The 17,667-nt window shown below is 39.6% G+C and overlaps 1 protein-coding gene across 1 annotated transcript in view; it reads left to right on the top strand.

Moving 5' to 3' along the window:
• The window catches only part of MDFIC2 (MyoD family inhibitor domain containing 2), a 111,740-nt gene extending 95,201 nt beyond the window's left edge, over nt 1–16,539 (top strand). Inside the window, exons 4-5 of the mRNA XM_035723049.1 lie at nt 7,656–7,877; nt 16,280–16,539. Coding sequence (XP_035578942.1) covers nt 7,656–7,877; nt 16,280–16,539 — 482 coding nt within the window. The remainder of the gene's footprint in view (nt 1–7,655; nt 7,878–16,279) is intronic.
• The last annotated feature ends 1,128 nt before the right edge of the window (nt 16,540–17,667 follow it).

Raw genomic sequence — 17,667 nt, 5'->3', positions numbered from 1 at the left:
GGAAAATGAGTCAATTGTCAACTGAAAGCTGAGACACCCCACATTCAATCTGTCAGTCAGTTCATCCGTCGTCTGAAATTTATTTAACACTTGCTTTCTGCCAGACACTGTGCTAGGTGCCGGGAAATCAAAGATGAATGGACATGCATTTCCTCAAGGAGCTCACAACAGGAAGGGGAAGAGAAATACATCTACAATTAACCACAGTACCAAAAAAAAAAAAAAAAAATAGGATATCAACCCAGACCTCTGGGGACTCCCAGTTGGAGCAGGGGGCATTGCAGAAAGCCTCACATAGACGGTAACACTTGCATTGGGCTCTGAGGGATACGGAAAACGCAGTCATTTGTTGGAGTTCCGGTTTTGAGCACACACACGCAGTGCCTCCCTTAATCAATGACTAGCGAGGTCAATTACCCTCAAGAGAGAAACGTCAGAAGGGACACAGGAGTTATACTTCAGAAAAGTATTTTGAGCTCCTATCAGAGTGCCTGGTTTCATAAAGCGATTTACGGATGTAAAGTTTGACAGTCACAGGAATTAGAAGACCTAAGTGCAAGTCCTAGCTCTGCCCCTTACCAGCAGGGTAATCTTGGGCAAACCACTAAAATCTCTGACCTTCCATCCATTTCCTCATTCATATAATAGTGATAATAATACTTTGCAAAACTGTTGTGAGCCTCAAATGAGATAATGCTAGAAAGAGACTTTAAGTGGCATTCGCTTCGTTGGGATGAATAAATTGTGATGGTTTTAACATAATAGAGAATATTTTGAATAATTATAGCCTAATTTTTAACATTTATATTTAAATACTGACAATAAAAAAGCAACCGTATATGTAATACCAATTAGGCATGAGTTTATAGCCTGATTGGCTTCACTGAGTTTTTTTAAAGCCCTAAACCTATCACTAATCCAAGTGCATCAAGCTGTAAAAACTGCTAACCAATTTGTTTTTTCCTGAGATAACATCATCTTTATTTCTTGAGACATTTTACACAAACATTAAACTGAAGGTAACTGCATACAAATGAATTGGAGACTCATAATTGTATGCTGTTCTCATGTCTGAAGAAGATCCAACCACCTCCTAGGATGGAATTTTTCCTTGATACAAGCTTAGGATCTAGCTATAAAAGTATATCACTTAACCTGCATCTGTGTATGGGTGCCAAGTGTACCACAGGGGAACAGAAAACAGATAATGATCTAGAAGCGTTAGGCCAAAAACCCCACTTCGGTCCCAAAGGGTTGAAGATGCTTGGCAGGTATGGAGGAAGCTTGGTGAGGGGGCTGTGTTCAACCTTATTCTCTCAGTTCTTTTCCCCTCTTTAATCCTTTTCACCTTGAACACTCGCTGCTATTGTATCAGGACAAATAATATTCTTTTGCTTTTTCTCTCTTTAAAAAAAAAAAAAAAGATTTACTAATGCTGATTGAAAAGGCTTAAAATGTCCCCTTGTCACGGCCCCTGATAAACATTTCATCTAACGTTTTTTGAAGCAGGGTTTTAGTTGAAGCACCACAGAAGACAAAACAATGGTATATAAAACTACTGCTTTAACTTGAAAGTCTTTAAAGGACATCTTCTCACCAGAGCCAGCATTTGAAAATTCCAGAAAAAAAAAATGTCCAATATCTTTACCTCACTGATTCCACTCCCCTCCAAAAAAGAGATTTAATAAACCCAAGATTTTATTTTGCCCAATCTCATAGGACATAGCAATGGAACATGCCATGAAAAACTTATTTCCATTCATTCCAAAAAGATGAGACTAACTTCATCCCTTAGCTGGAAAAAATTATCCCCCATTCAGTTTCCAAAAAAGAAAATGTGTTGTTTTTTTTAAATACAGCTTCTTTAAGTACCAATCACCTTTCAATATGCATTTGTCAGGACTGAGAAATCCTCGTCTTCCTAATTGTATTCTGTCTTTAGCCATAAGGATCAGTTTCCCAAAATTGTACTCAACATAAGCACAATAGTGCTCTACACCTCTAGAAACTGAGATTCTAGCTCTTTCTCATAATTTTCAGCAAGTTCCATCATGTCGAATGCTCTTCAATTTTGTATTCTTATCTACCAAGCCATGGAGAATGGAGCCCATACATTCTAGTATTAACAACAAAAATAATTTCTGACATTTGTATGAACTTTATAAACTCTACATACAAAGGAGAAAAAACCTTTTTTCTTCTTCTTCGGCGTTACTTCAATTAACTACATTTACTAACCATAATTATTTGTTGATGGTTTGGTAGCTTATACCTTGAAATGTCACCTGTCTGCTTCAATCTGATTTCAACCCCAGATAATTACAGTATGAAGTTCTAAGCTAGAAGATAGTTTAAATCCAAGGTAAAATATAATTTGTCATGATAGCTTTAGAAATGGCCCATACTTTTGAAATACACACTGACTTTAAACATTTTGGTCCAGAATTAAAATCACCCTGTTTTTTTTTTTTTGAAGATTTTTTTTTTTTTTGAGAAAGAGAGAGAGAGAACACAGAGGGAGGGGAAGTGGGAGAAGCAGACTTCCCACTGAGCAGGGAGCCCGATGCGGAGCTCAATCCCAGGACCCTGAGATCATGACCTGAGCTGAAGGCAGATGCTTAAGTGACTGAGCCATCCAGGCGCCCCCCCCCCCACAAATCACCCTGTTTTAAACACCTATCTGACAACATTTGCATAGGCTTCTGGAGTTTACTACTTACAAGAAAAACTTAACATCTTTTTTTCTATTTTGCAATAGAATGCATAGATTAATTCAGAACAAGAGAATGGGAAAACAGTCTGGTAATAATGAGCGATTAACATTTGGTGTGTGCGTATGTGTGTGTGTATGTTTTGTTTTGATTTTTTAGTGAGTATTACGATCAGAAGAATATTACTCAAAACATTTCAATTATAGTGTACAAGATGTCTTGGGGAGGGTTGTCACCATAGTTGAGACCACTGGTGACAGAAATAGTACAGATTTAAGAACAGAGAGGATTCATCTTGAGTGGTAGTGATGGGAATGAAAAGTCTGAGATGCACTTGTAAGATATTTAAGAGCAAAAATAAGTAAGAACTGGTAAATATTTGGATGGAAGGATGGGGCAATTCAAAGAATATTTTGAAGCATGGGGAATTTGTTAAAAATGACAATACAATGAAAAGAAATTGAACTATGGGTTCTCCGGAGATATCTAGAGTTACCCAGTTTGGGGAGAAGAATAGGGCCTTCATAGAAAGAGATATACTAATTGTAAATATTAGCTGATAACTCGAGTAAAATGTCCAATCGTCAGTTACAAGTGTGTGACTACAATTTGTGCTAACTGTGGGCCTCTTGAGGACCAAGATTATTTGCTGTTCTTCTTTGAATCTCTCAGCACCCAGGACGGGGCCAGACACATAGTTTAATGCTCAGTAAATGTGGCCCAGCTGGCTGATGTACTGCACAGAGTCTCAGGGGCCAACTTCACAAAGAAAATAACTAAATTCTGAGTGTGGACAAATAGGACCTTCAAAGGTAGGGTACAAAAATAGGAATAAAGGAATAAATATGTTGAAGGAACTGGAAGGGAAAAAAGAAACCAATAACAGAGACAGGGCAGGTCAGGGAATTAAACTGAGAGAGAGAAAGAGAAGAAGGGAAGGGAAGTGTAGGGGACAGGGTGGGGAGGGGAGAGGTAAGGGGGTTGGAGAGGAAAACAAGAATAGAATCAGAGGAGCCAGGGAAGAAGAGCTGCTACTTATTGACAATTGGAAAGCATATATATAAATATATGCACTCAAACAGAGAATGCATGGATGCAAACATTACAAAGTCACATTTAGTGAGCAAAAATGAAAATCATTAAAATGTTTCCTTAATAACTTAAAGTAAATAAATTAATAGCTCCTGTCATATTGATTCATCTATTGCATGTGAGCACTCAATAAATGTTAATTGAATTAAATTAATAACATTTGCTCAATGGCAATAAAAAATTAATTAACTGTCTGTCTTTTCTGTTACTTAAGTTTATGCCCATTGGTTCTGTAATTACTTCTAGCCCAAACATGAATTTTCTATTTCACTGACTTAAGATACACTTTAATTTTTTTTCCCTAAGAAATACAGTTGAGCTTCTAATTTTTGTCCTAATTTTGGTGTTTTTTTTTCCGTTAAAAAATTATTTTCTCTAAGTTAATGTCAAGAACTATGTATAACATCCCAAATATAGTTTCACGAGTTCCTTATTTAATTCCAAAATCGTTTTCTCTGCAGGAGATGCGATACCACTTTTTATATGTTTCTCCTTTTAGCCTATGCTACTTTATAATACTTGGGATACAATGTCAAATAACACCGCAAAAGAGGAATCTGGGGAAATTTATTGTTAGCTTTCCATCTATAAAAGATGGAAGATGTCAGTAACATTCACCCAAAACTTGTGACTCACTTCAGATGTCAGAATTCTGGGTTGAACAGACTGGGGTCTGAAATGTGTGTATGTCAGATGATTTTTCTAATGAGCAACAGATAGTTCCCACTGGGAAATGAAAAAAAATAAAAATATAAACAGAGATAGAGAATTAAAATAACTTTATGAATGGCAGTTTAACTTCTCCACAAAATTCTCTCAGTACAATCCCAGTGACTCCAAATGGTTGCTTAATGTAGCACACCACTTAGATTCAAAATGCTATACTTAAAATTGTCGCAAAATTAAAAAGAGAATCATATACCACTTGGCTGTATACAGTATTCTCCGCATGTTCTTACATTCCAGTAACCTCTATCCAACATTTTTTTTTGTTACTGAATTACTTTGTGCAAAAGCAATTTAAATTACATGCAGCCTGACTACGTGTGATAATTTGAACTGATTGTTAATTAATTCCGTAAGTAAATAGCTGCCGCAATCTCTATACTCATCAAGGTTTCGTTATCTACCAGCTCTTTCTGAGCTGCTCTTTAATGTACAGTATAAAGCAGCTGTAACTGAAGATGCAGGATCCCCTGAGTGTGCAAGAAGGTAGTCCTGCTTTGCAGAGGCTGCTCAGGGAGAGAGGCATCTGGAAAGCTAAGTAATCTGCTAGACTAGATTTTGGGTAGGTGACACATCATGCGTGGGATTCAGGGTTCAGAGGGGTTTGCTGATGTGCAGCCTCAGCAGCTTGGAAGCAGAGATAAAAGCTAAGAACAAATCAGAGATGATGTTGTCTACTACAGAGACAAGGATGAGAGCTGAGCTTTGGGAATACACCAGGCCTGGATTCAAATCCTAGTTCTATCATTTGCTAATGAGGACCACTGGGGCAATTATATAAATAAACTATCTAAGTTTTGGTTACACTCCCTCATCTGTTAACGGGGGATACTAGTTACTCTCCTCTGTTCAGGGAGGCTGACAATATCTACGTCCTAGAGTCTTTGTGATGCTTCAGGTAAATAAGGTATGTAAGTGCTAACATGGAACCTGACATAAAAGGCCTGCGACATGCTACGATGTATGTGGGTGTGTGTATAAAGCAGTGGTTTGGATTTCTACCCTAGGTGACTTTGCCCCGGAGGGGAAATTAGGCACTATCTGCAGACAGTTTTGTTTGCCACAACCTAGGACAATGGGTGCTCCTGGCATCTAGTAGGTAGAAGACAGGGATGCTGTTAAACATCCTATGATCTCCTCATGACAAAGAATTATCTGTCTCCAAATATCAATACTGCCCCAAGTGTTCTAAGACATAATTTGAATGGCTATCTGTTTGTAATATTAGCTGGCTATCAGACACTTTGATACTCCAGAAAAATAAACTACTTTTTTATATCATCATTACAACATTAATTTGGTGAATCTCTCTGGAATTAGAGGAAGCCTAGGGTTTCCCAATCGGTTGAGCTAATTCCATCTATTCACTATTACATTAATTGCTATTAATGATCGATGTTTTCATGAACCCTAATTTCCACCAGTCCAGTTTAGAGTGAATCAAAACACAACCAAGAGACTTAAAGCCAGCAACATAAGGAGTAGGGAATAAAAAGCAAACCTTGTTGAAAGCCAAGGCTGTTTGGAGGCTGAGAAAGAAACAAGACAATGGCGTGTTCCGGACTGACAGTTCCCACTCCAGTCAGGAGCCTTTAGAGCTTCATGTAGGGAGCTTCACAAATCCCCCAGGGGCTGTGAGTTAATCTGCTGAGGGGTGGGAGGGGTTCCCTGAGCTTGAAAAAATCCCAAAGTTTTAAAAGATTTCCCAGGTTATTTTACTCTTTAGACAAGTCTGGGAACCACTGACCCAGGAGATAGGACCCAGTAGAGATTTCCATCTGCCTGAAAGAAAGAAGCAACTTTGGAAAAGGTGATGAAAATGGATGTTGGCCACTGGGCTGTTATAAGCATGGTAAAAACCAGGTTGCGAGCTGTATAATTTATTCTAGACACTCAATGAGCATTATTGGATAAACCAGGCATTGGGTTAGCCACAAGAATGCAAGTCTCCAGAATGCATCTTCACCATCTCCCAGGAGGGCTGCCAAATGACCCGGACTGCTGTTTGTGTAGGGCTTAAGGTGTTCCTAGGAACCAGCTGGTCTGCATGTTTGAGAATACCTTCTATTCACTCTTTGCTCGATCTTAGGATTCTGTGTAATGGGTATATAGGTAAGTTATGACCCAGACTGGTTATGTCCCAGACTCTAACATGATTTCACGGTATGCTGCTCTGTCATACACTCCTCAATATTGTGACTTAGTTATTTCTTTGCTAACTCCTTTGATGCTTGTGGAAACTGGGGTCCACGCTGATCTTAGGCGCTACTGTATCCCCCGTGCCCAGCCCAGTGCTTCTTACATAACAGACCCATATATGATTATGTGAGAATGAATGAATGAATGAATGAATGAATGAATGAATGAATGAATATGGGAGCTCTAAAATACATGAGGCACCTCGGCCTTCTTGGTCTTTTCTGTGCCTCTCCAAACCAGAATTTCAAGGGTCAAGGATTTTGCCAGAAGTTCCCTTCCAGGTGGTTATATGGAAATATATTCCAAAAAGCACACCCCCAAAAGCCGTATCGACACTCACCTGAATAGGATCCTAGGAAATGCTAAGGCAGGGGAAGGGGTGGCAACGGAGAGCCTCTGAGAGTAGAAACAGATATGAGCTGATAGAGGTTCATTTATAACCACTCCTCTTATGCAGAGGAGGAAACTGAGGTTTGTAGAACCAAAGAAATGAAAACAATTTGATTAAGATCACATACATTATTGAGCAGCACTGTCCAGCATTTAAGACCCTTTTACTGCTTCTGGGAGCCAGACCCTAAGCTGACAACAAACTATGAGATCTCATTGATCCAAGTGAATGAATTCTTTGTTTCTCTCCACCTATCACTTAAAAAAAAAAAAAAAACACAGTAGAAATAAGTGTTACAAATTACTGTGATAGGGAAACTTGTACTATGTGTAAAATTTTACAATTATTGCACTTTTTTATTCTTACTTATATTTTTATTCAAAATGATTCCATTCAATGATGCTTCATTCTCTTAAATAAGACCTTATTCTCACAAAAGTCTTGAGTGAGAAACTTTCTGCAAATGTCCATTCTGAGATCACTAGGTCATGTCAATTTAGTGGGTTTATGTATGTGTGTTTTCTTTTTTCATCTAGATACACAACTCACAAATGAAAAGCATGCAGACGAGAAACCCATTAATGCTATCATTATAAATTCAGTATCTGAATTCAATATCACAGATGGACCAGCCAAGGAAACCCCCAGTGAGAAAAAACTGTCAGAATCCAGCACATCACTGTCCTCCCTTGAAGAATGCCAAACGAAATTTTCCTACCTCCAAACTGATACTTCAGTTCATCAGAGAGACACTGATGGTATGTTTCTCAGAATCAACCCATCTCTAAATAAAGCTCCCCAACCCCCAGCCCCTGTAAAATCATCACATATGCTGTTAGAAAAAAAGAGCCTTTATGAATATTAAACAGTAAGACTTTGATTTGAAAACCCTGGTGAATGACACATGTCAAGGTCACTCTGCAATTACGAGGTGCTTGGCAGATTGTTTGCTCTCAAAGCTGGAAATCAGAGGTAAAGTGTTTTAAATAGCTGGAATGAGGTATAATCATTCTTGCTACAGAGCTATGAAGGGGATAAAGAAAAACGGCAAACTTTTCTCAACTCTGAGACTATTTCAGCCCGTGACGCTAGGCTGAGAGAAGAAGGCAGAGTAGAATGGTATTAAAATGCTGGAAATGTATAAATGTGGATTGTAAAAAATATCAAGATGCTTACATCAGCAACCAGGGTTGGTTCCTCTAGGTGATATCACCTCCTGGGCATTCTGATCAGTGCTAACCTACACCCAACCACCCCTGTATATGACTATAAAAGGCACATTCCTTCTGCGAAGCCAATTTCAAGTTTATTTGGTGCTAAATGGTCATCACAGTCAAGTTCAAAGTCAAGCACTTCACAACAAGACATACGTAATTTTACTCAGTTTGCCTTTGCAGCGCCCTTTACAGGACACCCAAAACCATTCAAGAATTTTGTAGTGTTCCATATCTGCATTTGCATTTAAAGAAAGCTTGCAGTGTCTCAAAGGAAAATATAAGAGGGTATAGTTTCTAGTCTATATTTAAATTAATATTTACTTTTTGAAAATAAGGAAAAAATAAATAAATGGACTTTTGTATAACAGGAGTTCTGGAATCACATCAGTTTAATTCCTGGCTCTGAAATTTATTAACCGTATAAACCTGGATAAGTTTTTACCATCTCTGAATCTTAGTCCTTCAGTTATATAACGGAGCTAGGGTGTTTTGAAGACCAAATGAAATAACGTGTACAAAGGATCCAATACAGGACCTGGCACATCATAGATATTTGATTTTTGCTTTCATTATGGTTATGGTTTTAGAAAGCAAGGGGAGAAATTTCTAACATGCGTTCCTTATGATCTTGTGTAAACATGTCATGGCTGCTTTAGACCAGAAGCTACAGACACAATTGCTTGCAGGTGCCAGGGGATGATGTGAATAATGAGTTAGAATGGCAGTGAGCAACAGGGACTGGTGAGGAGTGGGGCGCAGTGAAGCACGCTGCCCCACTCAGCTCCAGCTAATTGTTTCCAGAAGGAAATAAAAGCTCAGAGTTGCCAGCTCCAGAGTGTTATGTGAAATTGCCAAATTTTTTAGGTGTTGACAATACTTCTATTTCTTCTATGAAGCCCCAGACACTCCCAACAATACACAGCTCGGGGCCAACTTTGGCCAGTGGACTGCCAGGTTACAACCTCAAATTCAAGATGACGCTCATGTTTCTGGCTTTGCTGGAGTCTGATGCCAATCAAGAAAACAGGCAATACAGGAGAGTGCTTTGAGACACTAGAAAGCACTGTGACACTAGAGCATTTCATCAGATTGTCTCAGGAATGCATGTAAGAGATCTTGGTTGTCATGACCCACAAATTAGGAATTGCCCTTGTACAAATCCATGTAGTACAACACGGTACCCTCCAGAACAACTCTGATTTGTCCTAGCAGGGATTCTGGGAGAAGGAGAAGGGCTGGTGCAGCTAACATGATACCTGAACCCTTGTATTCTCAGGGAAGGGCCAAAGGACCAGTCCATTAAAATGGCAACTGATACTCAGGAGCCTCGTGCAGGAAATGCACCACTTACTGTTTTTTTCAAAAGAGCAAAGGAGATTCACAAGGACAGTTGACTTAGACTGTTTTTCTTAAGCCCTGGCTGAGAGGCCGGGACAGCCCGGGAAATCATGATTTTAGGCTGACAGCACAGGTAAAAGCCCACCGCTCCCTTCCTAAATGGTGAAAAAATCCCCCCATTGAGGTGAGAGTTTTTGGTACCTGGATAAAAGAGAGAGCAAAACATCCAAACGAAGGCCCACAAGTGTGGATAAGACACTCTCATTATCTTAAACAGCAAACATCAAGGATATCAAGAGTTAAGTCAGAGAATTTTTATAGTAATTAATTTAAGGATGCAGAAATTGAGAGCTGGGGTCATTGTTCGTACTGAGATAAATACAGAAATATCTTTCAGGAACAGCAGGGGAAACAGAAGGGAAAAGAGAAGATTGCATCCACTTTCATGTAGTTTGTGGTTAATTTATTTTCAAATGTATAAATGAGTGCATAGGAATGGATGCTTAATTGCTAATATCTATTATTTATATACATTGCCCCACTTAAAACAGAATGGAAAAGCCTCACACATGCAGATTTTGTAAAATGTGTTACATCCATTAGCACAGTTCATGGTGTGTGCTCTGATGGGAATTTAAAAGGATCTTTACTGCACATCACACACTATGTGCTGCAACATTACTTTATTATTAAATTGTGGCTCATCCTGTGTGGTCCCTTTCCCGAATAAAATGTAAAAAGTGCAGAGCACTACCTGTGTCTCTGCTTCTGTTGCTACATTCTGATTGCAAAGGCATCCCTGTGAGTAATAAAATCAAGGATACACACAATGCTCAAAAACAGGCACCTTAAAAAGAAGCCTGAGAATATACCTAATTGATGTATAATTTTGAATTTGAGACATCTCATCCAGGTGGAAGAGGAAAATCATAAATATAAGATACCTCAAAAGAATAGTCTTAATTACACCATGGACTACTGAATAAAATGATTACATTTTCTACACTGTAAATTTCATACAATTAAATGCAGTAGTGTCACCTTATAAAATGTTTCAATTTTATAATTATTTCAGTTCATTTGCTCAGAAAAAAACATAAGCACAAATTTACTAAGTATCACCCAAATCTAGTCATCCTCGTTCTAAAGAACTGACTTGAACGTTAGTTGTGCTTGTCTGAATTTAAATAGATCTTGACATATTTAAGTAGCTATTAAAATTGATAACATCAGGGATGATACCCCCAGCTAGAGAAAGACATTCAGTCACACTTTATTTATTCCTATTCTACATTACAGACTTTAAAAAAAAAAAAAAGAAAAAGAACTCAATGTTGGAGGAGTGGGAGCCAATTTTTATACTTTTTGACTAGAAACTTGGAGTAATTAGCTGGAGTCACTGTGTCACAAATCTCATGATTCTGCTGAATCTGCTGGGAGAGCACGTTAACCATTAACATATTAAGATACTGGGTTTGGGCCATGTTTATTTGCCTTTTTTTTAATTACTTTGTTTGGAGGGGAGGGGGATTGTTGCTTATCTGGGGCCAATTCTGGAGGAACTACATTCTTGCTATTTTGAATAGTGATTCCCAAACGAGGAGGTGGTATGTGTCCAGAGCTGAGGAAAGCTATAAGAACTCCAGTGGACAGCTAAATCTGCCTCTGCCCCTCCCTCCTCTTAATCCCAGGCATCATGGTGACAGGATCCAAAGTTGGGAGGGCGAACCCAGGGAGTACAGAACCGTGACCGCGAGGCTGACCTCAGGTACACTGGTGGGAGCCCCTTGCATTGTTACCTTTTCCACTATAATTAAACATGATCCCTTCTAATGAGACAGATTCTCCCTCTTAATTAGCCAATCCCCAGCTGTACATTTAGCACCTCTGGAGGCTGCATTAATCCTTCAGTATCATTAGGGTATCACTTAGCACATTATAGCCTCGATGTCCTAAAGGTACCCTAGAGCTGTAAAAAGAAAATGAAACAACCTAAGGGGGTTTTCGTCATGGCTTCTTGTTCACAGTCAAATACCTCTTTTGGCTGCTTGGCCTGCAAGTCTTGGCTCCCTCTTGAACCTTCTCTGATCCAGGTTTAACAAGGCAAGAGGAGGGAAAGAGAGATGGGACACTCCAAGAGGCCAGGATGCCAGGGTCAATAAAGGGACTTCAACATGCAGAGACCTCCTTACAAAAATGTTAGGAGAGGTGAAAAGCCAAGTAAGGGAACAGTGAAGCCACCCAGACCTTAGCAACAAAGCTCTGCCACGTCTTCCCTTGGCCCCTCCAGGCCACTAGTAGAGGACTCGTCCTGGCCTTTGCTCATAGGCCGCTAGGAACTTAACATTACTAGACAGACAACTAGCAAGTGGCATTAACAAGAGCTGCAGAAAGAAGGATGTTCAGAAAGAGGTAAAACCAAGGGGAAGATCCAGGTACTGCCTGAGATACCACTCAATTCTTCTTCCCACCCTCCCATTTCCTGCCACTGCTTTGACAGAACCTGGAGGACAGAGGTTAGCAGTCTGGGGGATACAGAGCGGAGCAGGGAGTGAGGCGGCCACGTCCCGCGCCATACTGGATCATGACAGAGGAAGTGTGAGCCTTCGGAAGGACAGGCCAGCTGCAGGATTCAGAGCTCTGGAAGGGACAGTTTGAGTCAAATCATGGCTGCTCCATTTCCTGTGCTTCTTAAATTCCCTGAGCCACAGTTTCCTCATCTATAAAAGGACAGGGATAGTACTCACCTCAGGCTTATTTCAGGAACTATGGGAGGTGCCTACGAAGTGCATCCTTGCCATAGCCTGTGTGATAGGTTCCTGCCTGTTTTTCTGGCTTCCCATCCTCTGTCCTCCTTGCTCACTGGAGCAGGACTGCACATTTGCTCCCAGTGTAACACCAGCTAAGAGACAACAGATTTTGGATCCAGAAAGATTGAGATCTGAACCTCCCCCCCCACCCCCAAGCACCTTACAGTTGAAAAGATTCAGGACAATCAGGGACAATCCCTGAGCCTTAGTCCTTTCATCTACAAAATGAGGACCACTTTATTTGTCCCCCATCATTCATTTATTCATTCATTCATTCAACAACAGATACAGCTTTCTTGGAGCTCAGGTTCTAGTAGGGGGAGAAACTCACTAATAAACTAATTAGTTTCATATCATCCTATAGTCAGTACCATGAAGAAAAAATAGAATGCTATGAGAGTTTCATGGCATGTAGAAGAATGATGTTTCAAGCTAAAGGCTCAGAGGTTGTGTAGGAATCAGATCAAGCTGTGAGGGGAAAGTATGGAACACAGGCCAAAGAAAGAGCATGGGCAAAGACTCTCAGGTGGGGCATCTCAGGATCTGAAGCTGAACCAGTGTGGCTGGAGCGCAGTGAGCAAGGAGGACAGAGGATGGGAAGCCAGAAAAACAGGCAAGAACCTATCACACAGGCTATGGCAAGGATGTGGGACTTTAAGGGGAGAGTGAGATCTTCCCATCTACAATGAAAAACATCACAGGAGCTGATGAATTTGAGCTGGGCTCGTGTAAAAGCAATGTGTTAGATAGGAGCCTATTGCTGTGGACCTGACGATGGCTGATAGTAGCCGGAACTGAGGGGGTGGCCCTAGAGGTGGGTAGAGGCTTCTGGTTTTCACATACTGACTTGAGACAGAATGAGCAGAACCTCAGCAAGGAACTGGAGGGAGGACGGTGGTATGATGGGGAAGAGGAAAATGACAAGAATGAGTCCCAGCTTTCTGCTGATTTCATCTTAGTATGCAGGAGCCATTCACGAGAGAAAGCCAGAGGAAGGACAGGTGTGCGGAATGGGGAAAGAGGGAGATCTGGATATAATTTGGCCTCGGTAAGTGGGCGATATCTTGAAGACACTGCTGAAGAGAAGAGACACGAAAGGGGCAGACGGAAGCATAGCGTACTCTTTCGGATGGCTGAGAGTAGGGTGCTGATCATGGGCTGTGACTTCAGAAATCATGTTTATTAAACATGAAAGCCCCAAGAAATTGTGCAGGCAAAGGAAAACACACCCATTCAGGAACTGGGGAAACCCAACTCTCTTTTCAAACAGTTGCAAATTTCTCCCCCGGAACTGCTTATGTTACTTTTGTGCAAACAAAATTTGCCCATATGCAAAATAGTTTTGGCTGTCCGTGTAGCATTATGTAATATGCCTTTTAGGAAAAGTTTTCAATGCTCTTGAAAGTTCGGGAAAATCTGTTTTCAATTCACCAATGTTGCCATGTTTTTTTGGGCAAGAGGCGCTGCCTTTTATAACCAAATAAAAAGGACTGACTTATACACAGAAAGAAAAAAATTCTCAAATGCAAAATAGAGAGGTAGAAGAAAACAAATGCCAGTTTGGCCGAAGGATTAGGCCAAACACTTTTGTGTGTGTGTATAAATAAAATCTACAGTGTACATCAGAAGCAGAGACCTCCAGAATCTGCCAGCTTAAGAAAACAATGGCAAGAGGAATTAAACCAAAAGACTATACGCCCTCAGGAAAGAATAAGTCCATTTCACAAATAGGTATTTCACACTTTGATAGGAAACACCAGCTCCCACCCTAACCTGCCGGCAAAACAAACTTTCAGCCTCACATCTCCATCTACAAAGGATGCGATCCCACTGGATCATTTTCATATGATCATAGTCTGAGTCAGTCTCTTGAGCCTCCAGCCTGAGGGCTATGGAGCATTTGCTTGGAATATTTTCTCCTGAGAACTTCTTCTTTGCCGGGGGCTGCTAGAGTAGCCTTCTTGGCATTAGTAAAAGTTGATGAGGTTTTATGCTACATATCTTTGACCACCAACACACCCTCCTCAGAAATGCAAACATGAAATAGAGTCTAGGTACTGCGCTAACTAACTCCTGAATTTTTGTGGGTGGTTTGTGGTGACTTATATGGGTGAGTTAGCCACATGCTAGAAGCTGGCTCTGAGTGAATAAAAAATTATACCCCATCTGGCAAAGAGATGAGTGCATACGCCCTAGAGGTATTGTGGGATATGCTGCCTACACTGCTAAGAAATACTTAGTAATGGCCACAGCACCTGCAACAATATATGTCAATTAAAGTCATCATAAAAGTCACGGTGAGGTTCTTTACCACCGTCTTATTGGGAAGAAATAAAAAGGAGGGTCTGAGGCAGGGATGGAGGGTGGGATGGAGGCAGGAAGGAAGATTTTTGTTTACTTATATACCAGGTCACTTTAGACATTTATATGAGGATTTTAAAAGAAATCTTCAAAATATTTGTTCCCTTTTAGAGCAAGTTTCCATGTTCTCCCTCCTCTTACAGATTAACAAATAGATGAATAACAAAAGTAAAAAAGTTTTCTGGAAAACATTGTTGGAAGTAAATGAACAGGGCCCTAAGAATACTCAGAACCATTTAGCAGATGACTCCAGGAGCAAAACCTCTCCTGCAGGCTTGTATAGTTTCAGCCAACTAAAGTCTGAAAACCAAAAGTGATGAACATTAACATTCTTGGTGAAAAAAATAATAAATCCCCATGAAAATCTAACTTTGACTGATAAACCCATCAGGAGGAGGAATTTTTCTCCAATTTATGCCAGATTGTTACTTTCAATCATCGACAATCTTCAGGATACTCTCTTTAATTAATTAGATGATGTCTCATGTAAACACTTACCTACCCATTTATAAAGTGCTCACGTTTTGAGAACTTTTTAACTAAAAAAAAAAGTTATAATTTTAACAAGAGAGCTACTACATCTTCTAACTAATTCCCTTTATGGAAACAAAAAAAAAATCTATAACCCATCACAGCTGTTTGGCTAAAATTACCAATTACCTTCAATACCTTAGAGATACTTTTCAGATTTTCACAAGTCTGCATAGTAAATTTTTAAAGCAATTTTCTTAAAGAGGATTGAGAAGATTTCTACTCTTTTAGGCATATGATGACATATTCCATTTAACATGAATATAAAATCAAGGCTTCACAGTAACTGGAGGACAAAGGATACAGGGATTCAGAATAAAATACAACTAACATCAAAACTACGATTATTTAAAAATCATTTATATTAGGTCTTGAAAAATGTGCTTTTTGCTTGCATGTGAATATGGGTGTGGTGGATTTCTGGGAATCCACACCATACAAATGACAAAGCCTTGGGACAAGAAACTGGAAGTTTGTACAGTCTCTCCTTGTCCCCAACCCTAATTGCTCCCAAAAGCTCTCTGCACTTGGGGAGGACCTGCTATTCTTCAGACAGTTGCAAGGCTTCCAAAAAGATAGCTAATTGTGTGGCTTCCCAGCACCTCTGCAGGCAAAGCAAAGAAAGGAGTTTAGAGAAGTGACAGCACTTTAAATAACCAGATCATGTGGAATCAATAGAAATGCTCAGGAAGTTAATAAAGCAATTGCTTAAGCAGAGTGAGTCCTGCATGGGGGGTGGGGAAGCTTCAGAGAATCATGGTGTACATTACCCCTAATATGGACAATTAAGAGTTGGCCTATAAAGTTATCAAGCACACCACCTTACATGCCTGTCCTTCAGAGATGCCCCTAATCATTAGGTGCCACTAATCATTTTTTGTCATCTTCTTCTTCTTTAAACAGAGGAGTGTGCCTCCCTTATCCTCACCTGTCTGTTTTGCCAGTTTTGGGACTGTCTCCTGATGCTCCCAGATACTTGTGAAACGGTGTGTACCAACCTGTGCTGCCCCTCTCACAGGTATCACCACACCTCGGATGAAAGTCATGCTCGGAATGATTGCAACTGCAACTGTGACATGGACTGCAGCCTGTTTGAATCTTGCCACGAGACCACCGAGTGTCTGGAGCTGGCCATGGAGATTTCGGAAATCTGTTACCGCTAGCACAGTGAAGTTAACCACATCCCAGCAGACCCTTTGGCCCCACAGGGAAATCCCATGACAATAAGACTGTGATTTCTATGTGCCGAAATGTAAGGACTGTACACATTTCTTGGACGCTATGGACCGTTTTATTCTGCACCTGTCTGGTAAAGCCAGTACTGTCAACTCTATGGTCTTATTCCAAATTTCATAACAGCATGGCTCGCTGAAAAATAAGATCTTGATCACATGTGATGAACAAATCCTAAATACCTCTTAAATGCCATAGGTACAAGGTGTTTCTTGACTCTAAAATAAAAGCATGCTAAACTACTCTGTGTTATTGCATTCATTGGCTTGCATCATGGATTCAACTTCATTCACAAATTCAGGACAAATTAGTGCATTCTTTTAGAATTGACATACATTAGTTCATCTTTGTAATGGACTCATGCATAAACATTATGCATTGTTGGTTATTATTAATAATGTATTGTATAACATCATTTTGTAATTAAAAATTTATTTATACAGTCTCTTAAAATTCACTTATATGTACAGTTTAGGTAGGAAAGGGAATTAAATGAATTAGAAACCATGTTCCTGTAATTACAACAGATGTCTCTAAGACATCTCGGGTGAATTTTGAATATGATGTACTTCAAGAGAGTACTGTAATTCTAGACCATATTATTATACGTCTATGACTATGTCATAACAGGTTATGCATGTTCTTAATTTGTTACAGAAATGCTCTTCTTTATTCCAATGAGCATAAATGGGAATTATATGCAAGTTTCAAGAAAATGACCCCCGCTAATCAATTCTTCATTTTCTTCACTTCTGTTTGTCAGGTACAATAAGCAACAGGATATTAAAACAGAATCACATCATTTCACTAAACTATCACTTATGTAGGAACCAAAAAGAAATACATGTTTAGGTACTTATTCAGCACCTAGTTTCCTAATAAAGCATGTGCTTCAGAAATCATATTTTTTCTCTTTTCTGATAATTACAGTAATTCATAATTATGCTGAGTACCTCCTCATACTTAAAAAAATTTTTAAAGATGTGGTATCAACTTGGAAAGTGATTTTCAACTCAAACAAATTAAAACAAACCATTTTCGGGGAAAACACATCTAGG

Source organism: Zalophus californianus, chromosome 1 (genome assembly GCF_009762305.2).
Source record: "Zalophus californianus isolate mZalCal1 chromosome 1, mZalCal1.pri.v2, whole genome shotgun sequence".
Classification (NCBI taxonomy): domain Eukaryota; kingdom Metazoa; phylum Chordata; class Mammalia; order Carnivora; family Otariidae; genus Zalophus; species Zalophus californianus.
Note: the sequence above shows the minus strand (reverse complement) of the source record. Positions and strands in the feature narration are given on the sequence as shown.